General features: G+C 36.9%; 3 protein-coding genes across 9 annotated transcripts in view; all 3 read right to left on the reverse strand.

The window, feature by feature from the left end:
* Nucleotides 1-209: 209 nt before the first annotated feature.
* Nucleotides 210-8010, reverse strand: LOC132195336 (solute carrier family 52, riboflavin transporter, member 3-A). Of its 3 annotated transcripts, none has more exons than XM_059617270.1 (7): nucleotides 7916-8010; nucleotides 4362-4630; nucleotides 2480-2723; nucleotides 2248-2423; nucleotides 2015-2167; nucleotides 1640-1951; nucleotides 210-764 (listed from the first exon to the last, which is right to left on the reverse strand). In XM_059617270.1, exons 2-7 carry the CDS (start codon nucleotides 4533-4535, stop codon nucleotides 477-479), a joined length of 1347 nt encoding a protein of 448 aa, XP_059473253.1. In that variant the 5' UTR covers nucleotides 4536-4630; nucleotides 7916-8010; the 3' UTR covers nucleotides 210-476. The 3 variants fall into 3 exon arrangements, with proteins under 3 accessions (XP_059473253.1, XP_059473252.1, XP_059473254.1); XM_059617269.1 differs by lacking the exon at nucleotides 7916-8010 and adding an exon at nucleotides 6576-6740; XM_059617271.1 differs by lacking the exon at nucleotides 7916-8010 and adding an exon at nucleotides 6573-6740 and having other exon boundaries at nucleotides 4362-4618.
* A 216-nt stretch (nucleotides 8011-8226) lies between these two features.
* Nucleotides 8227-21597, reverse strand: LOC132195335 (SUN domain-containing ossification factor). 4 transcript variants are annotated; one of them, XM_059617265.1, is made up of 14 exons: nucleotides 21199-21597; nucleotides 20850-21090; nucleotides 20242-20429; nucleotides 12676-12989; nucleotides 12051-12286; nucleotides 11799-11975; nucleotides 11582-11735; nucleotides 11330-11443; nucleotides 10826-11154; nucleotides 10469-10771; nucleotides 10154-10408; nucleotides 9845-10099; nucleotides 9575-9779; nucleotides 8227-9417 (listed from the first exon to the last, which is right to left on the reverse strand). In XM_059617265.1, exons 1-14 carry the CDS (start codon nucleotides 21264-21266, stop codon nucleotides 8900-8902), a joined length of 3357 nt encoding a protein of 1118 aa, XP_059473248.1. In that variant the 5' UTR covers nucleotides 21267-21597; the 3' UTR covers nucleotides 8227-8899. The 4 variants fall into 4 exon arrangements, with proteins under 4 accessions (XP_059473248.1, XP_059473251.1, XP_059473249.1 ...); XM_059617268.1 differs by lacking the exons at nucleotides 20242-20429; nucleotides 20850-21090; nucleotides 21199-21597 and adding exons at nucleotides 13714-13947; nucleotides 19464-19540; XM_059617266.1 differs by lacking the exons at nucleotides 20242-20429; nucleotides 20850-21090; nucleotides 21199-21597 and adding exons at nucleotides 13714-13947; nucleotides 18823-18976.
* Nucleotides 21598-21966: 369 nt separating this feature from the next.
* The window catches only part of LOC132195553 (chitin synthase chs-2), a 41693-nt gene continuing 38775 nt past the window's right edge, over nucleotides 21967-24884 (reverse strand). Inside the window, exons 21-24 of one of the 2 annotated variants that reach the window (XM_059617631.1) lie at nucleotides 23954-24130; nucleotides 23516-23683; nucleotides 23207-23459; nucleotides 21967-22812 (exon numbers count right to left, since the gene is read on the reverse strand). In XM_059617631.1, the coding sequence (XP_059473614.1) occupies nucleotides 22430-22812; nucleotides 23207-23459; nucleotides 23516-23683; nucleotides 23954-24130 (981 nt within the window). In that variant the 3' untranslated portion in view covers nucleotides 21967-22429. Of the gene's footprint in view, nucleotides 22813-23206; nucleotides 23460-23515; nucleotides 23684-23953; nucleotides 24131-24170; nucleotides 24348-24884 lie in introns of both variants that reach the window. The other variant, XM_059617632.1, reaches the window with a different exon arrangement.

Below are 24884 nucleotides of genomic sequence, written 5' to 3' on the forward strand. Positions count from 1 at the left end.
TACTTTTTGGCACAAATTTGCTGGGGGGGATTTATGGAGATGTTCCGTGTTTATGCTTTATTACAGCAAGATTGGAAAAATTATATTTTTTATTGATTCAATTTTTGAACAAAGCATAATTAGAATCAAAAGTCTGAATGAATAATTAATATTTTATTGGTTTCTTCTTAAAAAATTAATTAATTTATGTATAATATAAAAGCTGAATGTTGCTGTATTTTTTATTGCACATTTTGATGTTTCACATTAAAAGACATTAAACCTAACAGAGAAAACAATGGTATCCAGTATCCCATTTTATGATTGTATCAAAAAATCGAAAAATTATTGATAAAAACTTAATAGCTAAATCCTTTTATGCAGTCAATCAATGGAGTGCGCGTTTAAAAAATCCTTAAAAATCCATACATCAATATTGAGACGGCGCATCATATGCGCGTATGAGCGTAAAATTTGGAGGGTCAAGTTTTCAGAGGTCACTGGCACGGATATTTGGCCTGGAAAAGCACCAAAACGTTGACCAGGACGAAGGCGATGATGGACCCGACGAGGGACCCGACTTGCGTGGCGACGCCGTAATAAAAGAGTCGGTCTTCGGCAGGCGACCTGGCTTTGTTCACGTGCGACCCTTCAAGTGAACCTTCGCGCACAGAGTCCGTCTCCAACTTGTCGTTGTCGCGCTCCCAGTTGTTCTGGCGAAGGACGCACGCGGTGCTCACCTTTGCGTAGGTTGTCACGGCCGCGTAAACAAACCAACCGAGGACCTAAAATTTTAAAAATTTTAAAAAATTATTTCTTAACATCGGCTAGATGAAAACTTGCTTTTTTACATGAGCCGAGTGTAGAAAAATTTATTTACATCGGCCGTTTATAAACTTAATAATTTGTTAATAGAGTAAATTCCTTTCTCAAAAATGGAAATTCAAAGCAATGCAAAATTATATCTAAAAAAAGTTCAAAATAATTATTTGATAAAACTATTTTTAATATTATTTATAAATATTAACTTATAAGTTTAATTTTTTAATATAACTTGAAAAAAATTAAAATTTTTTATGTAATTTAAGACTATTTTTCCAATTTATATTTAAATAAAAACGGTTAAAATAAAGTTTTTTTTTATAAATATTAATTTACTAAAAAATTATAATTTATACAACCTATGCTAAAGTAACTCGCACCAAAATTTGTGTGTTAAGACAATTCTCGAACTCTTGCTTCTAAAATTAGTATTTTAATTTTTAGGGAACATTACTCTGTAAAAATTAGTAATATAACTTAATAACTTATTAATTATATGAAATTATGAAATTTTTCTAGCTGAAAAATTACATTTCTCTAACTTCAATTTTAAAACGGTTATTTCCTCTTTTTTTATTAATAAGGCAAAGGCAACCATAATTATCTAATTGAATAGTATATAATTTTGGAACACTTTTGCTTCCGAATTGGGTTTACGAGTTGGAGCTGCCAATTCTCTCCTAATGTGACTTTTCCCTTTTTTGTTTGACTTGACGAGAACATATGAACGCAATCAATAGCATTGCTTTTCACTGCTTTTCACATAAAAGAGTGGAGACTCGTGACTTCAAAGTTTCGCAGTAATCGAAAAAGTAAAATTTAAAAATAAAAAACTCACCACGAGAATGGCACCGGCGAGATCGTCGACGAGGGGCGGCGAGGGGCTCGTGGCCGCCGTCCACAGCAGGTAGGCGCACGTGAGGCTGCTGCCGCACAGCAACACGAAGATGCCCCTGATGGAGACGCAGGCCCTGACCAAAGCGAGCACACAGGCCAGGGGGTTGGCTACGTTGAAGAGGATGGCCGCCCAGTGGTAGGCCTCGCTGCCGTACGGCATGCACGAGTAGCTCTGCAGACCCACCATGAAACCGTTCGACCACAGACACAACCAGAACTGGATGGCCAATAAAGACCACAGTGATTTTTTATTCTGTTTTTCAAAATCAAGTTTATCCAATTAAATTAATTTCATATTTTTCCAATTTTTTATTACATATTTGGCGCCTTCGAGGGCTGCGTAGGTCTGCACTTGCTGCTCAGTTTCGCGCTCCTTCAGCCGCTCGTGCTTGCAAATGGGCAAAAACTCCAAACCGCTGAACGCGATCGTCGACATGATCATCATAGCAGCCAAAGTACCGAAAAATGCCTAGAATTTACCCAAATTAACAATTCAACATGAAACATGATTTTTTTATATAAATTAATAATTAAAAAAAAATACTGTACCTCAGTGCTGAAAAGTGGCGGATCGAGCTGCTCGACGAGGCCAGGGTAATTTGGGTCGGTGGAGTTGACGCAGGTGGATTTCCCCACGCCCTGAATTGTGGCCACCAAACTGGGCAAAAGGGCACTCAGACCTTCGCCCAACAGGTAGCTCGGCAGATAGATGCTTTTGAAGAGCCCTGTGTTCGCCAATCAATGACCGTTTTCAAAGTTATAATAACAAAAAATTGTGTACCAATGTAGGGCAGAAAAAGGACGGAACTGGTGCAGTCGACGAGGCTGAGGGCGAGGGTGAGCGCAAGAAGCGCCACGGACCGCTCGGCGCCGAACAGGAAGGCCGTCTCGTCCCAGAAAATGGGCATCAGCACCGAGGCCGCCACACCGACGCACAGGGTCGCCCAGACTGCCCTGGACGGGGTCACCAGGCGGGGCACGGTGCGGCTCAACACGCCGTAAGCCAAAGGGCCGATATTCGCGATCTGACAAAATGAAAAGAGCATTTATTTTAGATATTTTTTTCTATTTCAAGTTTTTTGTGTGCTTTAGAAACACAGATTTTACGATTTTTATAAATCCAAACAATAAATTTATAAAATTTTTAAAATTGTTATTTAAATATCCTTAAAATTTCCTTGAGGGAAGTGGAGGGTTCAAAGGTCACAGTGAGTTTTAAGTGGAAATATTAATTATTTTAAAACGGAAATCTGTTTTAAAAATAATTAAAATTTCCAATTAAAAGTTGAAATTTGGACATTTTAATTCGTTTTCCGAGCATTGGTTTTCTCGCTCAGTTTCTGAATCCACGTTATAAATTTCTTTTGAAAATATAATTTATAGTTTTGCTCGGCAGAAAACATTTGTCTTTTTTACTAAAAATTATATAAAATTCGTCTTAATTTAATGAAAATGCAAAGAAAAATGTATCTCAAATTTTCAAAATTACATAATATGCCATAGTGACCCCAATGTTGTTTAAATTAGACTGATAAAAGCACACACTACGCTTTCTGACGCAGAATACTCAAAAATTAAGAAAAGCAGGAGAAACTGAAATACACTTAAAAACGCAAACACGACACAGCTCTACACTAAAATTTACAAAAAAAAACACACTCACACAACAAATAAACAACATTATAAATTAAAGTCGGCTTTCAATAAAAATCTGTATAAAAACGAGTGCATTGTTTTTAACTTCAGTAATTTACGTCTAAAAAAATTAAAAAACGAATCTTTGTCATATATATTAATTAATTTTAATTTACAATTTGATTCATTTTTAAAGAATCACAAGTACATGTGATTGTGTTGTGCCCGTTTTTAAATTCACATTGTTGGTCACATGCAGTTATTATTTTTTTTAAGTTAAGTCAATAAATCTTGATACCACTTGATACATTGACGTCGGATTAGTTTTTAATGTACATTCTCTGTGTGTCATTGTGGCAAATTTAATGCGTCAAGTGACTGTGACAATAATATTGAAAAGTGCCGAATAATAGATCATAAATCATTTTCTACTTGGACCCTTTCAAGTAGGCTATAATTGGCATATGAAGATTAAAGAATACAAGTTCAAAAAATCCCATGTAACAATACATCGCATTAAAAGTCACGAGCTAGCCGCCCTTGGCACCGATGAAATCTACATATTCCAATTGTGGATAATTGCGGCGACTCCAGTTAATTATTACGCGTGACTTTTGAGAATTAGTACGCTTCAGTTCTCAGAAAAACGTGTATGGAAGAAAGTATCGAACGATAATTATTTCAAAATGCACAATTAATTAATGTAATAATATTAATAGTTTAAAACTAACCAGTCAAAAATTTCTAAACACACGATCATAAAATTTATGAAAATGTTTCATTTTTGTTTAAAATAAAATAAAAATTAATATTTACTTATGTTTATTTTATAAAATTTAAAAAAAAAATTAAGATGTTTTAAGAATTATAACAACTACTTCTAGTTTGTAAGTTTTACTGAATAATTATCACGTACTTAATTAGGACAGCCAATATTTTTGTTGAAAGTTGAAATATTTGCTGACTTTGCACACATTCAATACTGATGAATAATGCTTCAAACGCTTTCGTTCAAAAACAAGACTTACCTGAATAATTACGGACAGGTACGATGGCAGCGACCATCCTTCGGGCAGGGCCTGCACCAGAAGGGGCAGTTCGACCCACAGGCCGTTGATGGCGACCCAAGAGGCGACGCCGAAAAGGGCGGCCAGCACGTCGACGGCCACTTCGCGGTCCTTGAACCAGCAGTCCATCTTCATTTTGCGGCCGTCTCTGGTGCTCACAGTCTCGGTGCAGAGTTTCGCTCTTCGCTCGCTACTCGAGAACAACACGCGACCAGCAGCAGCAGCAGTACCTGTTGCGTAAAATTGCAAAACACGATCAAGTAGAGGCGAAGAAAGTTATTTATTTGCAATGGTGATCGATTTTGCAAGCTTTTATAAGGCTATTCAAACTCCTAATTTGTTTAAATCTGCAAAATTTCCTGACGAAGAAAAGAGGATTCTTGGCACAACTATAAATTTTTAATTAATCATTGGAACGATATTTAAAATAATTACGCATAAAATCAAAGTTCTCCCGCTGCATCTTTATACTTGAAATAATGAATTGTAAAAATTGTATCAGCGCCATAATTATATAGTAAAACTTTTAAGTAGGATGAAACTGTTTAAAAAAATTCCCAATCATTCCAAACATTCGGGTGAGCGCTATTGGCGCAGTACGGAGCCGCTTTGTTCTGCGCGGCCACTTTTCGCTCGGTTCGACTTTCTGCCTGTGTTTTCAATTTAACTCTTCGAATCGTGTAAATTTGTTCGTAAATATCCGCACTATTTTCAAAAAACAAGTGAAGTTCATAATTATCAGACACGGGCAAAAAGGGATTTGTATGTTCCTGCTCAGACTCTGTTAATTTCGAAGCAGAACCCTTTGACTTGTATTACAAATTGCCTGTTTCGATTCGCTTAGAGCCTCGATACAAGATTTTTGAAAGTAGTTTGAGGCGATTTGTTCATTCACATAAATTTTATAGCAAAGAAGAGTTTTTTCAACTAATTGATACATTGTAATATTTTTGTTGTTTTTTGCTCTCTATTTTCTACTTGTTTTGTACTATGTTGCAAATGGGGCGCGTCGCAATGAGTAATTACATCGTGGTGACGCCTCATATGTCAATAAAGATCAATAATAATAATAACATAATCTGCATCATTAAAAAATTATTAATTTTAGCAAGCATAGGCCATATAAAAATGGGCAGATAGAACAATGCCAACAATGAAGAACAAACAAAATTTTGGCTTAATTTTCAACAAAGGCCGTTTCTGCACTTACAAATTGTGGCTTGATTTGATATCAGAAGTGATCAGAAGCCCCTTTTTGAGAAAAAAGTCGCATTTTTTAATACACTATGGTTTGTGCATGACATCCTATTTGAAATTCAAATTAAAGTTTTGTATTTTTTTCTTTCAAATTTTTATGCCTAAAAAATTGGCTTCCTAAAATAATTATATTGGCAATATTTGATATTGAAAATGCTCGCTTATGAATGCCCCTATAATTTGTATTATTTAATCAAGCTGTCTCCTCTACGACCGCAAATTCTTGACGTGTTTTGACAGGATGCCTTGGTTTTTATGTGCGCAGTTACAATGAAAGTTGAAATTCGATCCTTTCCATGCGCGCCCTTGCCCATTGAAATAATAAGTAACGAGAGATCGAAGAGCACGTGCTAAAAATCGCAAGTAAGTCAAGTGCGTGGGAGAATTGCTTGATTAGATAACAAGAACGGTTGTCTGCGTATTGGTGGTGCATGTCGTCTGCTAATTAACAAGGCGCTGCTCGCACGTGATGCACTTGTAATTAAGATTATGTCGAGTCCAACAACCACTAATTTTGAAACGATGGAGACGCCTAATGAGGATTCCGTTGTCAACGAGAGTGGAACTAAATTAATATTTCTTGAAAATTGTGCTCTTTGCTTTTTTCGAATTATTCTGAATTATTTTCAAACTGTTAGAAATTCGATAATTTAATTGTAGTAGGAAATTGTTTTTGTTTAGAACATTTTTAAAACTGCAAAGCAATTCCCACAGAAAATCTATATTTTTTTTAATTAAAAACCAACAGGCACATTTATTAGAACTGGCATGAATATTCTGGAAGATGAGATAACCCTTTCTATTAAATCATATCTGCTGTTTATCTTTCCCATGTGATAAAAATAAAAAAGCTAGAAAACCCTTTCCTCGTTTGCGGTCGGTCGGTCGACTGCTTGTCGAGAATTCTCGTGCAAATACCTATATCGGCTGCTGGCGCGGCACCACCTGCGAAAATCGCTGCACTAGCTGCTGACCCTCGCTAAAAATGACCGATGAGAAATTTTGTCGTCGGTTCCTCCTGCTACGCGACTCGCTTCATTGGACAGCAGTTTGTGCTGCGATAAGGCGAACGCGCGCGAGAACGAGACTCACTCAGTGCGCCTGAAAACTTCCGACGAACCTCAGACAATAATTATCGTGTGTACAAAAAGATAACATTGCGTTCGGGTAAAGGAACCTCCTGATTAGAATTGAAAAGCCTCTGGACCACCGCGCTGTAGATATTCAATCGCGCTCTCCCCTCGTGCATTAATTATATAACGTGAAACTTAATCTTCATTGACCACTTGATGCCTATTGGCACACTTTCGGTGGTCCTAAAGATCAATGAGTTCTAAAATTTATTCAAACCCATTCATCGAAAGTTCATTTTTTTCCTGCCAAGTACTATTTCTTTCCAAATTAGAATAAATATAGAAAACACACCACTATATTTCTATTTTTAAGTGTGTATAAAAATATAATTAACGCGCTTTCCGCTTTAATTTTTGCAATTTTAGGTATAAATATTTAATTCATAATTAATTGTGAATTGTGATGAAAATTTCATATTCACATCCACAATGAACTTAAACATTCAATATTCGGCAATATTCAATTGACATCAGATTATCAGAATCTTATTCTTACATTAGTAGATATTTTCCATATCAAACATCCATGTTGCTTGATAAATTTAAAATTATTAAGAAACATTTTACACATGACAAGAATAGAGTATTTTTATAAATTGCATCATTCATTTTAACATTAAAATTGATTAAAATATGCATTTTTTTTTATAAATTTATATAAAGTGAAAAATTTTTAGATTAAACAAATGTTAATGGAAATAATAAACATATTTTAAAAATTTTAAATTATATTAATTTAGTTTAAAAAAAATAAGTATTTATAAACATTTGTTTGTTGTTAATATTGCATTTTTGTAGAATTTTAGGAAATTCTTTTTCTAGTTTTCATGCCTCTTTTCTCCAAAATTTATTTAATTTTTTCATTCAAACAATTTCTTTTTTCCAAAATTCTCATGAAGTAAGAAGTATTAACAATTGGACCAATGAATAACAATATAAAACTGTTTCTAAAAATTTAAAGGATCAGATCGAATTATATATTTACTTTGACAAGATCAGCTTAGTATTTTTAAAGGCCAAGATTTTCTTAATTTATAAGCTTGCAACAGAGAGTTAGTTTCCCTAAATGGCACTAATATCAAGTTGTCAGCTCTCAAAAATAATAAATTTAGTAACAAATTTTACCTTTATCGTTGCGAGGTCTTCCTGTCAAGAGGACACGGCGGTGGCAAGCTCAGGAGTTGATCTGCGGCTGGTTTCTCAAGAGGCGATGCTTTTTGAGAGTCCTCACGTGTACCTCCACCTTTTCGGCGCGCATATCACGCGGCGGCGGCTCCCTCGTTTTTAAAATGAGCGTCCTTGCCTTATGCGACGCAAAATCATAAATAAATTCGCGACGCGGCTCGAGAATGGCAATAACTGCCGATGCACGAAACATTTCAAGACGAAAGCAAAAAAAATTGTGGGTAAAAAAAGCAAGTGAAGAACTGGCGAGATTATCTATTTGGTACTTTTTATTTTGGTCTGTTGATCTACTTGCATACAACACGGCACAAAATATATATCGCACTTTTCACACTTTCAATCGCAATCCATTCCATTTTGTCGAAGCGTTATCCGATTATTTTACAACATAAATTACATTTACATAATCTGCCAGTGTGAAAGTCCTTGGCTTGATCACCACTTTGCTTTGTTCCGTTCATTTACGTTAATTACACCAGTCTGCTTTTTACTTACAACGTAGTTCTAGTTTACAAGTAGGAGCAATAAATAAAATTGGGAACATGAATGACTACACAGTTAAAAAATGCCAAATCAATCCCTCCGGTTTTTAAAGGAAACCGTCAAGATGATTTTGAGATGATTCCTCTCGCTAAAACTAAAAAAAGAAGCTCAACACTTAACTTCGTTCAGAACATCATAAAGTGATTTTGATTTCGTAAAAACGGCAATTTACAACATTCACATGTGTATGTATATAAGTTTCTAACCAACCTGACTCAATCAGATTTCGCAAAGGAACTTGAACAAGCTAAAAATAAAAACGTGCGCGACTACACTGTAGTGAAAACATTTCATAATTAATTAACAATTCATTCATTAGTGCGCCATTGATCACAGACAGAAATGCAGTAAGCGTCGGAAGTGACCACTTTTCTACTTTAATCAGAAAAGTTTTTTCACCATCTTCTTGAGACCGCTGCTCGACTTTTTTGGCTGCTGGACGGTTTGCGCCGCTGGAGGCGTATTTTCGTCCTCGTCAGCCTTGATGAGCTCCACCGTCAAGGTGCTGCCCTCTTTGCCCTCCTCGCCGTTTGTGAAGACGGCGATTTTGTCAGAGTGACTCAAACTCATCTTGAACTCTTTTTTCCAAAACTCGTTGTCTATGATTGAGTTGTCGGTGCTGTGCCTCCTGCCCTTGATGGGTGTCAGTCGGTGGATTGGGCTGATGGAGGGTTTGGGAGCCACCTTGAGCGTTGGTGCTCTCATGATGGCCAGCGTGCCGGGACTGAGACCAGAACACAGATCTTGGACGCTCATGCCTCGCAGTTCGCGCCTCAGTCGCTTCCTCTTTTTCTTGTACGGGTCCAGCCTGTTTTCTTTGTCAGCAAGGGGGTCGTGTTTCAAAGCAAGTGGCAGCACTAGTTTCTTTTCTGGCACTTTCAGCTTTGGAGACGGGCAAACTGAACAGTCAAAAAATAGAAATACATTAAAAACATGTTTGCGAGTTAGATTATTTAAATTGATGCATTCTTACTAATTTTCTCAATTTTAGATAAATTCTGGAAATTTTATTTACTGAAGTCAAACAGGATTCTGTTTTTTTAAATAAAATTTTACCTTCTGTTTCAAGTTCGCTGGTTCTTCTCTTTCTTATGGGCTCATCGTTAGGAATGTCGTCGGCAGACAAGTGCCTTTTGAAAACAGAGAGCCTTCTGTCCAAATCAGGAGTGCTCTCCTTGACAGTTCGAACGCCGATCTTTTTGATGAGATGCAAAATTAAGTAGACGGCAGCACTCACAAGGATGACATTGTGGCATATGGCCTGGAAATTTTAAGATCATTCCATTAAGATTTATTAACAAATAAAAAATAAAAATAAACACTCACTTGAAACTTATACTGCCAGGAATCTTTTTCCGCAAGAAGAATGGCCGCTGTTTCGGCCAAAATGAGGAACCTCTGCTCCAGCGAGTTGAATTTCTCAGCCTGGATTTGCTCCCGCTGTGCAGCTTGCCTTGATGACTCAGAGACTGCAGCTAAAGTTCGGTCGTACGCTTTTTGCATTTCGTCCACCTGCTTCTTGTACCTCTTGCTCAGCTCCTCCAGATACTGGGCGCTCAGGGACATGTTTCTCTCCAGAGCCTGAAATAAAAATTTAATTTAAAAAAAACTTGCACTTTTAAACAGTCACGGTACCTTTATTCTATTTGCCAGTCTAACAAAGGCAGATTCTTTCTGCTGGCCCCCTTGCATGTGCACATTGACTGGGTTTGGCGTGGCACTGGAAGGAGTTGCAGGAGCTGCATTGGTGGTTGTCGTGCTTGAGGAAGTTTGGTGTGTTTGTTGGGAGGACTGACTTGTGAGCTCAACAACATCGGAGCCCTCGTCCTCCGGAAGCAAATCCACAACTTCTCCATTTTCACTAGCCGGCCACTCTTCAGTAACATTTTGCTGCTCATAAAAAAAGAGGATAAATTCAAAGAAATTTTCAGATATGTTTTAAAATTTTACATCAGTCTCATCTTCAGGAGCAGCTACTTCCTCAATTAAATTTTCTTGAGGCGCTTGCTCGACTGGCACAATATCAAGGTGCACACTTGCTGTTGGTGCAACGACAGACTCAATCTGGACCTCCTCAGAGTCCTTCTTCTGCTTCAACGTCTGGGTTGGCTGAATGGGGACACTTGAATCAAGTGAGCTCTCCTTTTCTCCACTTGAAATGTCTGCAGAAGAGCCACTAACTTTGCTGCAAGTCGAAACACCAGACGGCTGCCCTGATGGCTTGACAACCAACACAAAATCACTGTTTGCATCCTGCATTAAAAAAATCATAAATAAAAAATATTGTTAATAATAAACAAAACCAACCTCTGCTAGGCTCATGTTTATGGGTGCAGGGTGCAAAGAGAGGAGGATTCTGCAGAGAGCAGAAATGTAATCCGGTCCAAGCATCACGCCCAAGAAACTTTCATTAAAACTTGTCCTGAAGCAGAGTTGCTCTCGCTGGAGAGCTTTGAGTACATAATTAGATGAGAGCATGGCCCGTAGTGCTCTGTAGTTGCATGTGAGGAGATTCAACACACCAGGTGTGCAGTTGGGACACAGCTCTTCAAAAGGTATGTTCGGAGACATGCTGCACATTGTGTTGTTGGTAAGCAGCATGTCCGTCACGGAAGACGTCGAGTTGCTTGAGTCACCTGAAAGAAAAATTATTCAATAGTATTCAAAAAGATGGATTTTAAATGCTCAGAAAACCTTATATTATTTAATTTTTATTTCTAGAAATTCTAGAATAAAAATAAACCAAGTAATCTAGCAATAAAAAAGAATAGTATGTGAACTAAATGAGATGTTTTTTTGGTCCAAACTAACCAGTTTTTGCAAAGACATTTGCAGCTTGAGCAGCTTTTTTAACTATGCTTATCACAGCCTCGGTGGCGCTGCCGAAAAGGTTCTTGGGTTGAACCTTCTCGGGTTGGATTGAACCTGGAAATTCAAGACGGTCGTCAGTGTCATCTGAGAATTAACATAACAAGATCATGTTTGAGCATGTCGTTGCATAAACACGATATCCAACATCGGATGAATTTTTTTTCTAAAACAACTAAGCTAATCGGCTTGTACCTGCCACATCATCATCAATATCGTCTTCTTCCGCGTGTCTTGCGCTGTGGCCTTCCTCTTCAGTCTCAAGAACCTCAAACTCGCTGGTGCCGTAGGCGCGAAATAAAGATACAGGGCAAAAGTGCTCCTTGCCATAATGAGAATGCATCTCCACCTGTGACAAACATGGACGCGACTCATTAGTCTTAATGCAGGTGCTAATTAAAGAGTTGCCGACCTTGATGAATTTGCCAAAGGAGGGGAACGGCTCCAAGTTGAAGCTTTGCACGGTTCGCTCGTCCTGGGCGGTGAATTGGCCCACCAAGTGCCAGTCCCGGGTTGGGTATCTGTCGCTGAAGAAAACTGAAAACTCCTGTGGGGATGACGAGAATAACTCGTAGTTGGCCAACTCTATCTGCAAACGAGGATTAAAATAAATTATTATATTAATTAGCATCAAAGAGAAGAAGATTTGGGATGATCCAAGTACCTGCTTAGGCTGGATGGCCTCACAAAGCTCTACCACGAACCAGATCTTGGCACTGTTGCACGGACTCAGAGCGTACTCGTCCTGCGAGGACGACAAGACGGAGCTGGCGTGCTGCGCCTCCTGGTTGGCGCCCACAATTTTGGCACCACAGTCGGGCGACGCGTAGTTCTTGGAGCGGATTTTTATGTTGCCCTGCGCCTTTGGCGCCGCTTTCGGCAACTCGCTCGTGTTTTGAACTGGAAAGATGACAATGCGAATTTATTTTTAGTAACTGGATTGAGCAAATTTTATTTCAAAGCAAAAAAAAAGTGCCGTTTCCTTTAAAATATTTACAATTTAAAAAAATGAGAAAGCTTATTTGAATCTTTTTTTACGGTGAATTAAAAAATCAATTAATTTTCAAATTCGGAAAAATCAATGAATAATCGAGGGCGATGAGAAAGAAGCTTTTTTTAAACATTGAAATTTCGCGCATTTTTATAAACAAAATAAAATAAATTTGACATTTTTAGCTCAGTGAGCAGCAGACTTTCATGACGATAACAACAGATGTAAAAACAGTCCAGACACGTGGATTATTTTTGGAAGGTCTAGAAATAGATTGCAACTATTTTTCGCAACAAACCTTTCTTCTTCTCGGCCTCTGCCAGCTGCTTTTGGGCCCACTCGTTGAACGACGGAATCTCCTCGCTCTGGTTGGCCGGCTTTGGCTCTTCCGAAACCGTGGCCGCCGAGGGCTGCTTCTCTTTGGGGGCTTCTTTGTCAGGGGGCAGTTTGGGGGCGGCAGCGACAGTTGCCTGCTGCTGCTGCTGTTGGACGAGCAAGTCGACTGTGTGGTTTGTCGCGTCGTCGTTGAGCGATTCGGAAATATTTTGGAGATCGGGCAGCTGCACCGGAACAATTGGAACGTTCAGTTGTTCCACCGTTGGTTTGATTAGTCTGAAATGACAATTAATTTGGTTCTATTGATTATTTGAAACAAAATTAATTGATAAGGAATGCAAGAAAGAAAGGTATTCTCAAATATGGGTCAATGGCAAGTCAAATTCTTTGAATAGGTAACAAAAAAAATGTTGAACTCATTTGATAAGCGTTTGTTTATCTTGTTGAAAAGTATCTTTATCAGATAAAGAAAGTCTCACATAACTCGATATTTTCTACTTGTTTTTGATAAAATGAATCTCAACAGTTTCAAGCATAAATAGTTTAATAATAATTTAGCTGCTAAAAGAATTATACAAATTCACTACAGCTAAAAAAAAATGAAATATAAAACTAAAAATAATACAAATTACAGATTAAAATAAATAAAAAGTATTTTTTAAATAGTTTGTGATGATTTGATATTTTTCAATTTTGATTGATCTAAAAATTTTATTTGGAATAATTTACAATAAAAAAAATATTTTCTTTTTATAAGTTTAATAATAATAAAAATTGTCTTATTTTCATTTAGAAAAAAAATAATCTATATTAGATAAACAAGATAAGTAATATTATTTTCATTTCACAAACTTTAAACTTTTAATGCGAATAAACATTTTTTAAGCAGCAACCGATGCGTGAATTGTTAAGAAAGTAGCTTGGGTGTTGCAAACCCAACATCATTCACACAAACCGCGAAATCGATCTGTCCGAGTTGGTGTTTTTTGAGCAGGCAAACCTGTTAGTGTCGTAGTTGTTGGCTGCGGGCACGGCCCAAAGGACCCACAGGGCCACCAGCAGGTACATGGAGGCGAGGTGGAGCAGCCTGGAGGCGACGCCCGCCCCCAGCCACGCGATCACGCCGAGAGGGTTGCGACTGGCCTTGACCTCGCACCGCTGCGACTTCTGCTTCATCCCCCGGTCGGACTTCGCTTCGGATCATCCGCCGCCTCGACCGACGCGCACAAAACTGCTGCAAATGTTATTTACTGTTGCTTATGCACGTGAGATCGACAAGAGGAATTTAATTGCGTTTCGCTCGACGTGCGACGCATTGGTCGGTGTGTGATTTCGGCTTTGCTCAAAAGAAGCCCCACGCGATTGGTGTGGAGAATCGTAAATGCGGGGAGAATTATTGGAGAAAAGAAAAGTACGACGTGCAAAAAGGCACATTGCGGGCGCGTGAAGAGGATGAAACGGTCGGAATTTCGATCGCACACGTTGCTGGTGCGCTGCGGACTCGCACGTTTTTTGCCTCGGCAAAAGTCGAGTTATGTAAATGTACCGAGTAATGGGGAATTCTAATCCTAATAAAATTAAGTTTCAAACAAAATTAGACTTGTTAGAACGTAAAACTTCAATGCATGTTGATAAATCTTAAGTTATTGCTGTTGAAGTATGTTTACAGGAAAAAAAGCATTAACTCAATCAATTTACTATTTAATAATAAAGCTAATTACATTTCCAAAACAATGTAAATTTACAGAATATTATATAGTTTTATTTTCTCTTCATTTCCAATTTTATTTAATTTAATTTATTATATAATTTTATATTCTCATTTACGATATTTATTAAACGTTCTTAATTAATTTAATAAAAAACTTTGACTTAATCCCATTTCAAAAATATTTAGTACTATTTTTATTATTTATATTAACAAATTAATTGTTATGTGTTCAAAAATGGACTCAGCTATCTTGCTGGCAACATACTTCATTTACTTATATTATAATCATTGCATTACCAATTAATTCAATTGAAATTAATATTGCGGCATATAATAAAGTTGAAGAAATAAAAATTGGAATCAATATTAAATACTAAAGCTATTTCTTACAATCCCACTTTGTTAAAGGAAACCCAAGCTTCCGAACTTATTTTCCTTCTGGTAAATTTATATTTTTACTCACTTCCTGATTTATTTTTGATATATAATTGCATCATTTCAAATAACTGCAAGAATTGTTAATTTTGTATGAGAGAAACTCCAGTTTACTAAAGCACATCATTAAATATATGATTTCATACTTAATTTTTCTATGATTTGCTCTCGTTTCCAAATTAAGTAAATTTGTTAAGTTGGAACAAATAATTATTTTAAATTGCTGTAGTAAAAATGCATTCCACGGTTTCATCTTACAGTGATGAGCGGAAGCAGGCTGAATGTCTGATCAGACAAGAAAGTGCACATTAGCCTTTTCTCGGAATAAAGCTGCGTACGCCAGCAAAATTTTAACTTACATCAGATATCTAAAAATAGCTACGGACAAAAGCGGCACTCGATTTTTAAAATATATTCCGTGTAGTTCCTCGAGCAAGGTGAAGCTCAAGTTCAAAAAGAGCCGCAAAAACCGGCCCTTGCAAAAAATTCAAATGTGCTTTTTGTTCTGTAAGACGAGTCAATTATTTTAAATTGACGTCTGCGCGTGTTATTAAGAGTCACGAACATTTTCGCCTCGCAGATATGATTTGAATATTTGAGTTTAAAATTAAAACTGGAATAACTTGTACTCACGATTATACAGAAACAACAAGGAAAACGTCAGCTTTTCGAAAAGCGATAAACGACAAACAAGTGCGGAGGAAATGTATCAAATCGCTTGCGTCACGCGAGTTCAAAAGTCGAATCACGACAAATTGAGCTTCCAAGTTGGAGTAAAAACAATGAAGATTTTTCGGTTCAGAGCGAACGAGAATCCCCGTTAGCAAAAAGCGACCTTGCGATGCGCAAAATTGTTGCACGAAGCCCTTCGCGGGCAACGGCATGCGAGCCAGGGATGCGGACAATTCGAAGCACTCCTCGCAAAACGCACTCAAAAGAAGAAACTCATTGCGCAACCGGCATTCAAATACATCGACCAAAAAAAAAACGCTGCTGCGTGTATATAAAGGCGCCAGCAGTTTTACAACCAATTCACATTGGCACCCGCTGTTTGAACTGGCGAATATAAAAAAAAGTGCCAAGGTCTCTTTTTTTACATCGGGCGCAATTTTCCAATTCAAATAAGCGATCGATGTTTACAGCTAGTTGATTTAGTGAAGTTTTAAATTTTAATTCCGCATGTTTTACAGATTTTTTTTTTTAATAAAACCTCAAAATATTATAAAATTCAATGATTAACTTCTTTAATTTATGTTTTTATAAAACCTATTTCAATAACTTTGATTTTTATTTTAAAATGCAATCAAGTGCATCCATGTTACTTATCCTTAATCAATTGGCGATTCTAAAATTAGCAGACACGCCCTCGGCAAGCCATGACCTTCGTTGGCTCCAAATATTAGACCCAGACGCCCTTGAATCAGCAAGTGCATGTGAATAGTATGTTTATGGCCATGCTCAGGATTAAAGCTCAAAGCATAGCAATGAATATTGGCAAATTTAAATTTCTGTATCTGCGATTTATTGCTGTGTACATTGAGAGAATTTATTTTAAATAATATGAAACATTTTATTGAAGGAAATAAAATCTGAAAAATTAAATAATGCTTAAAATTAAAATTAAATGGTAGCTGAAATTTCAAGCTTCAATCAAAAATTTGAATCGGTCTCAGAAATGTCCTCATTACAAGTGGAAAGCACATCGAATGCAAGACCGAATGTGTAATTGGAGCTGTTTTCTCCTCGAATGCGACAACGAACTTCTAATCCAGATATTTTTTTAGTAAACTTGCAGTTCATTTAACTCGACTCGCTTGGACAAAAGTGGCTCTGAAGGCACTGAACTCGATTGGCGTGCGAGTCTCTTTTGACTTTCGAATGCATTAATTTGGTTAACAAAATTTGTGACATCTACTTGCACTTGACAATTTCTATAAGGCAAAATTTATTTTTGTACTGCGCAAAGATTTTATTCTTTTATAAAAAAAAGATAATTTGAAATCCAAAATAATAATCTTTTGTCCTTTAAAAATTCCGCGTATCAAATAAAATATTTTGTGTATATATAAATAATTTTTATCTCTACAGTATTTAATCTATAAAGACTGTATAAAACGCACAAGCCGGCGGCATTCTTATCGTTGGCATGGCAAAAACAGAAAGATTAATGGACAAGAATTTCCTATAAAAATGGGTCTTGTTTTGCCCCGTAAAAGGATCGAAGCGCGACAAACACGCGCCCTAACCGGCATCGGCAGATTTCAAAAAAGGAGAAGTCGAAGCGAATTGCGCAAATCTTGCTGCACTTGGCAATGCTAATTGCAGTTCTCAGAAAATTGAATATATAGCAAAATAAACGCGGACTTGCATGTGCCTCGGAGCATAATCTTTTGATAATTTGGCGTCGCCACGACCGGAATCCATAAAAGGCACCTCGCGCGACCCAAGGAATATTTCGAGAGCTTTTCGCCTCTTCTTTTATGCCAACAGGTAGCTTGACCGGGTTCAAAAATCTTATCTTCCCCTCGGTCGCGAAAACAAAACGACACGGAACACAGACGTGCGTGCTTGTGTACTCGGCTGTTGCGCATTTCCTTTCTCAAACTTGTGACACGCAAGCAAAAGGACACGAAAAATACCACAGAGGGTAAAAATGATAAAAGAACAAAAATTGAGTTTTCAAAAGTAATATTAAAATCATTATTATAAAATTAATAATAAATTGAATTGTTACAAAGAGCTTCAAAATAAAGAGTTTAAGAAAATTGAAATTAAATTTGCCAATTTGGAGGAAAACATTACTGAAATATCTGCTGACTATAAAGAATATAGAAACGCTTCTAAAATGTTCAGATAATTCAGATAATGACTTGAAACATTATTATCGTTATATTTTATTATTTTTATTCCCTATAAATTAAATTATTGAGATGTAATTATATGAACTATCAGCCTTTTCAAAGAGAATAGGAAATTTCCGACGAAACACTAATGAAGTATAAAATAAATGCTGCAATAATTACCAAATTAGGAATAAAGTAATAAGAGAAATGGTAATGAAAAACTCAGCAATGATAATAAATATCAAGTTTCGCTGCAGAAAGTCAATCTGATTGACATTGGAATACTCTTCGGAAGGAAGTAAGTGGAACAAAGTAAACAACTTGGGCACAACTAGAAACACAGTGATGGTTTTCTTTTTATAAATGCATGAGCGAGGTGATTCAGCATGATTGTCAATTCAATAAGGGCGTTTGATTGCGTTCGATCGAATGCATGCATAAAATAATAACGCCTGCCACCTGCGCTAATGACCCCAGTTGTGACCCCGACGCAGAATAATGGACGCATCTTTGTCACCAGAGAAGCCGATTTAAAATCATTTGCTTGCAAATTGCGGCGAGAAGTGATTCGGGCCCACTGCTGTACGAATTTTAACGAAGACTGGAGGTCGTTTAAATCAAATGTTGAATTAAGTGGGCAGAAGACAGGCAGAGAGTAATCCTAATCGCTTTTGAATGTTATTTATTTTAGTTCCTGCTTGTTTTCTGTTTGAAGGAATTAAATAATATTATTCCTGTGTTTCATAGAAATTTTCATCGGTATTAATCTAAAAAATTATAAAAATAGGCAAACGAAAAATAATAAATTTCTCTTCATTTAATTTAAATAAAAAATATTTAAAAAAAACCGCCACGTTTTAATTTGATAGGGACAACTATTCTACCTATTATAAAACAAAACATTATTTCCAAATTAAGATTGTTTGAAGAGGTGAAAATTCCAACCTCAAACAACGCTATCGTCCGCAGTACTTTGGCAATTATTATTAATTTAATTGTTCCACCATCACACCGCAAAATAGAAAATCAACAACTTTCGCGAATCGAGCAAAATCTTTAGGGCGAAAAAATACCCGTAGGAAATAATTCCAAATTTGCGTGGAAAAAAATTGAAACGCACCAAGGGTGACCGGAAGGTTGAACGGAAGGTTGACTGCGGACTTGTCAATCGGCAGCTCCTGCCCGTTCGCCGCGCACCAACTGACTGGCTGGCGTCGTGGGCACACACTTGTCGGCCGGTGTGCATTACACTCTGACGCGGCGCCACTCATTTTCACCGGCAGACTCGGCCGGCGTGCGAATCGAACGCAACTGCAAGTACACAGTGCCGAGGCCAACCGGAATTTGGTTTGAGCGAGTACGGGTTTCTTTGCGCAGAGAGCCGAGGGGTTTTTTAATTGTTTTATTACGGGTCGCGCTTTGAGGGGCAAAAGATTTGCTTCCGCCAAATCTCAGTGATAAAGTTTTCTATTTAGAAAAGTTTTTATTTTTAAAGTTGATTTTGCGTTAGTAACACTAAAATTTTAAAACCCTGATTAACAGTGAAATTAATACAAAAATTTTGATAAATTGATATCGAAATTTATTATTTAATAATTTTAATAATAAATTTATAATGCTTACTAGTATTTCAAACATAAATTTAATTAATTTAAAATTAAATAGTAAAAAATATGTTTAAAAAAATTATTATTGATTATTATTGAATTCATAAAAAAATCGACTGGATTTAAACGTAAATACAATAAAATTAAATCTTACCAATAAAAACACGAAAATAATTGTAGTTTTTAATCAATTCAAACTGCGCAGTTTTCTCCTATCGTCTCTCACTCAATGGCACTATCAGGAGACAACAAACATCTCATTTTTCATTGTCAAAAGTAAAAATAGCAAAAACCTTAAATGATTACAACTCCCACACGCATTGTTGGCCAATAGTGACCCGCGTTTCAATCTTATCAACTCGCGCTGGTGAACCGAGACTGACTTGGTGCCCCGCGATTGGCTGCGAGCACCACGTGTTTCGCAACGCAAGATAATGATGAAATTAATTCGCGCCAACAACTGTCACTGCAGCGCTTTTGCTATCAACAAACCTCTGGTTAGCGAAAAAACGGAAAGTAAGCAGACGCACGACTTGATCTAGAAAATTTTACTGCTGCGTAAACTTGGCATTTAACCCTGGCTTCCTCAAATAGAATCAACCATCTGTTGTTCTGCTACTTTGTTCATTTCATTTTGTAATTAAATAGGACGTTATCATTAAAATCAATATCTTAATTGCTGTTTAGTTTCATTTCTTATACAAGCAGTTAAAAGGCAAAATTAAAAATAAAATAAAATAAAGTAAAATTTTACACCATCCACCATCAATGTAAAAATATAATCATTTTGAATTATATAAATTGTTGGAATATCAATAATATTTAAATTTTTATTTTACTAATGTTCAAAATATATAAATAAATTGACTTGCCATTGACCTTGTGAGAGAAGTCGTAAAAATTACTCAATATTTTGCTATCGAGCCACTTACTTTGACTTTTTATGAGATTTTGTCTCCAGCTTTGATGTCTCAATAGGCTGCTCAGAGATAGAAACGTTGAGTAAGTTGCTGCTCGGCTCGACGACATCTTCAACTGCAGACGGCGCAGAGTCCTCTTCGAAACTGGAGTCCAATTGAGCCACGATTTCGGAATCAACAGTCTGAGTTTGTATTTCATCCTAAAAGCAAAGGTGAAATTAGCAGAGTTATTTGAAAACAAATAACAGAGGCGTCAATTGTTTTGCGCTTGGACCAGATCAGGTGCACATGCATGAGTCTGTTTATCTGGCAAAGGGCCAAAGTGAATTTCGCGGCACTGATCGCTTGAAGAAGAAAGATAAACATGTGAATTTTGCACGTCTACCCTAAATTGCTACTATTCTTGAAAGCGATTGAGTTCAAGTGGCAAAGAGATCTTAATGAGTCGGGAGAAAATAAGTCAAGGACAGCGAAAGGGGAAGCTAAATTTGGCGGGAAAGCTCTTAAATAATTTCATAAATTACTCTTCACAATTTTTTTGTAAAAGATTAAATTAAAATAATTGAAACTTTTGTTACGTTTTGTACGAATTTAGTCTTGCAAAAAAAATGGATATTAACCTGGTTGGCGATTTTGTCCTCATTTTTCTGTGGACTCTCAGCTGCAATACTGTGTAGAGGTAGAGGTGAATTGGATGGCCCGTTTCCGGTCACAGTAGTGACTGACGGAACTTTAGTGTGCTCCTCTAGGGTCGAATTGTCTGTGCTGTGGTCCAGCGGAGTCTCAGAATTTAAAACGGAGGTAGCCGCAAGCGGAGTTTGCGCCGCTCCTTTTTTCGCTTTGACATCTTTTGCAGAATTTCTGCAAAAACAAACGAATTAGTTGAATGCAAAAGCGATACACGAAGTGTCAAGGCCAACGAATATTTTATGCAAATCGATTGAACGGGCCAACCAACGTCACACGTACCGAGCGGGCAGCGACGACAGGAAGCAAACTGCAAGGACAAGTAGGATTTTCCCACTGACGATCCGCATGATTTAGGTCGAAATGTTGTGAATCGCGAGTTTTCGCCTCACTCGCATCTCAGCAGTTTGTTCACGGCCGAAAAGTTGCGAATCCGAGAGCACTGACGTGGTGTTTGCCCATTGATTCGCTAACCCTGAGAGGTGACCCTGGCGCAAGGACAACGGTCTTCTACATGGCCATGGACACGAAACGACCAAAAATCGAAAACTATAAACGCAAGATTTGTTTTCGAGTGTTTCTGCACAGTCGGTTCCCAGGAAGAACGCCGCTTTTGTCACTAAATTTAAAAAATTCGCGAGCAAAAGTCGCCGTTCTGCGACACAACACAGACGATACTAAAAAAAGGGGCGTGGCTGCGACTGCAGCGCCAACAGCGAATGTGGATTTGACTACGAATCAATGTGGCGCGATAGTCCAGGGAAAATAAAAAATAAAGCAATACAAATTTGAAATGTAAATTGATATATTAGATTAAATTTATTCTTTTATTATTAATTTATTCCTAATAATTATTTTATTTATTTTTATATTTATTTACTTTTACTTGTCAAACTATAAAATAATTAAGTTATTTACTAAAATTTAGAGATTTAGTGTAAATAAAAAAAAACATTTTAATCAAATTTCAGCATACAATTATTACAAATAAATTAACAATTAAAACATATATGAGTAAACTGGATTCCAAAAAGTAAATAAATTAGCTAGTTTTAGTTTTAAAATAATTAATTTGCTTGTTTTATTAATTAAAATATCATACAAATAATTTTATCACAAAATTCAGAATCAAGATATAAAATAACCTATGTGCTAGGTTGCATCATACATCAATTGATCATTTCTCAGCAAGCATCATTCATTGGCACCCAAAGGAAATAAAAATACCCATTTAAAAATTGCACGCACACCCTTATTAGTTAATGATAATTACTATTCACTACATGAGAAATTCAATCCAACTTGCATTTAGATTTATTCCACGCAAAATACATCAAATCTCGCACAGTTTCTAAAAATAATACGACTCCTCTATATCGTTTGTTAGTTTCTCATGAAAACTCAACTACACATCAATATTGGCAGACAATAGATTCGCGATTCAAAATAAAAAAATTTGCATTTTCATAAATTAAGAATCTCAATTCGGTCATTTTCGCAATAATCATCTCATTCACATTCTGCTGTTCTTTCGGGACGACTCGGACGGCGCCTTCCACTTGACGTTGCTGTTCCGCTGCATGTTGGACAGCCGGACGGAGCTGTTGTTGTTCAGGCTGCTCGGCTCCTCCTCGTAAGCGTGGTTCACCGACCCACTGGGCGGCTCGAACACGTCCTTCAGACTGACTCCAGAGGCCACAGAGACTCTGTGGCGCGGCGCTGCCAGGGCCTGGGCGCCGGTCACGCCGTACTCGGAGGGCGTTTTGGAGGCGCCCAGCGTCTTCATCTGAGACTTGCGTCTCTCGGCGAGAACTGAGTTGCGGCGAATTTCAAGGGCCTTCAACGCTTCCTCGCGGTTGGTCATTTTGCGATTCAGACCAAGCACTGGTGTACCCACTGAAATCATTCAAAAAAATATTTTCAATTTTTTTACAATAAGTGCATTACATTGAATGATGCAAAAAAGGTGCATTTTTTAATTCTGAATTGGTTTACCAGTGAAATCATTTGTAATATTTCTAAATCATTTTCAAATGAGAGTGTCTTTCAGGGAAAAAAGCTATGAAATGACGCAATTTTATTGTTTTTAAATTCATTATAAATTGGTGTACCAACTAAAATCATTAATTTTCATTTTGATGATAAATAATTTTGTAATATTTTTCAACCATTTTTTTCCAGAAAAAGAAAGATCAAATGAATTTATGTGTAATTAAATAAGATTCCAACAAAATTTAATTTAATCACCCTTCACCCTTTGAATTGAATTTGGATTAAACGATTTTCTTACCTGTTTCGGCATTTCCTTCAGCCGACATAGCAAAGAAGCGCTTCTTGAAAGCGACGTCCAGCGTGCCAATGACCTGCTTCTTGCGGCTGTGCTTGTCCAGGTTGTGGATTGTCCGTCTGTGACTGATCCTGTCCGGATCTGAGGAGGATTCGTCGTTGTCAGGATCGTTGTCCAACCCTCGTAACTTTTGCATATTTCGCACGATCTCGATCGCGTGCCGGTCTATCAATGCGTCAGTGGACGTGTCATCGACCTGCGTTTCAGAATTAATTTGAATTTTTAAGCACAATCGCAGGGTTGGATTTTTACCTTCTTGTTGCAATACCAGTTGAGCTCCGTCGAGGCCAAGATGTGCGAGATGGTGCCGAAGCGATGGAACAACATGGCCAAGAACTGGATGATCAAGATCAAGGCGAAGAAGAAGACAAACACGAGACCAATGGGCTCGAGTTGCAAATACTCTTTGCTGACGTGAACCTACAGAGTCAATTAAAAGTTAGCAAAAATTCGATATTTTTTTCGTTTGGGTTGAGCCCAATAAATTAATTTCTTATTTGACTGGAATGATCTTTAAAGAAAATACCGGAAAACAAAAAATTATATATCGTTTTTCTTTTTTTTTTTTTTCTTTTTTTGCTCAACCTTCTAGGATTTTTATATTCAACAATACTTATCTAGAAGCGTCTCCTTTTGAATTATTCAAAATTTCAGGCGCTCCCGAAAGAGCACCTTAATTATTGACGTTACCTCTTTAGTTTCTTCATTGAACGTGACGTTGGTTTTTACACCCAACGGCCAGTCAACGTGAATTTGATCTTTGTTAAGTTGTAGGAGGAACACTATGAGCACGAAGAGTGCATTGAACATGAAGAAGGCGAACACCGACTTGTTTCGGAGCTCAATCAGATCGCTAGCAATTCTAACCTGTTGGTGATAAAAATGGAAAAACGCTGATTAGACTCACCTCTTGAGACACTTCATCAAATGAAATGTTAGTCTTCACTCCAAATGGCCAGTTAACGTGCAGGGTGTCTTTGTTCAGTTGCAGGAGGAAAACAATCAATACAAAGAGTGCATTTATCACAAAGAAAGCAAACACCGACTGATTTCGCAGCTCTATCAAATCTGTGGCAATGCGCGCCTGGATAAACAGAAGACAGAAAAAACATAGTATAAAGAGAGAAACTTAGAGTGGTAAGAGAAAAAGTACCAGAGACGGAAAATTAATTCAGAAATTGAATTATTTTTCTGTACATGTGAAACAGATATTGACTGCATTGATTAGAGAATAAATCATTCTTATACATTAATATTTATTTTTCAAATAAACTTTTGAGCAATAATTTCAAGTTGTTAGGTTTTTGCAGTCAATTTCTGCCGCTAAAATAGATTAAAAATTAGATAGAGAACTTGGTTAGCTCCCGTTATTTTAAAATATTTATAAAAATTTAAATTTAAAAAAATTATATACACATTCTAACTTTATATATACAATTTGAATGAAACCCCCAAAAGTTCAGGTTAAATATGGCAATCCAAGAGCCCAATCACTGAGCCATCTTTTCACCAATAAAACCCTTCCAACCCTGATACCTTGAATCTCATTGATTTGCGTTAACATGGTTAAACCTTTACCTTAAAATGGTACCTCTGCCAATAACAAAATAAACTAAAACTG

Source organism: Neocloeon triangulifer, unplaced genomic scaffold, assembly GCF_031216515.1.
Source record: "Neocloeon triangulifer isolate White Clay Creek 2 clone unplaced genomic scaffold, ASM3121651v1 ptg000009l, whole genome shotgun sequence".
In the NCBI taxonomy this organism is placed as follows: domain Eukaryota; kingdom Metazoa; phylum Arthropoda; class Insecta; order Ephemeroptera; family Baetidae; genus Neocloeon; species Neocloeon triangulifer.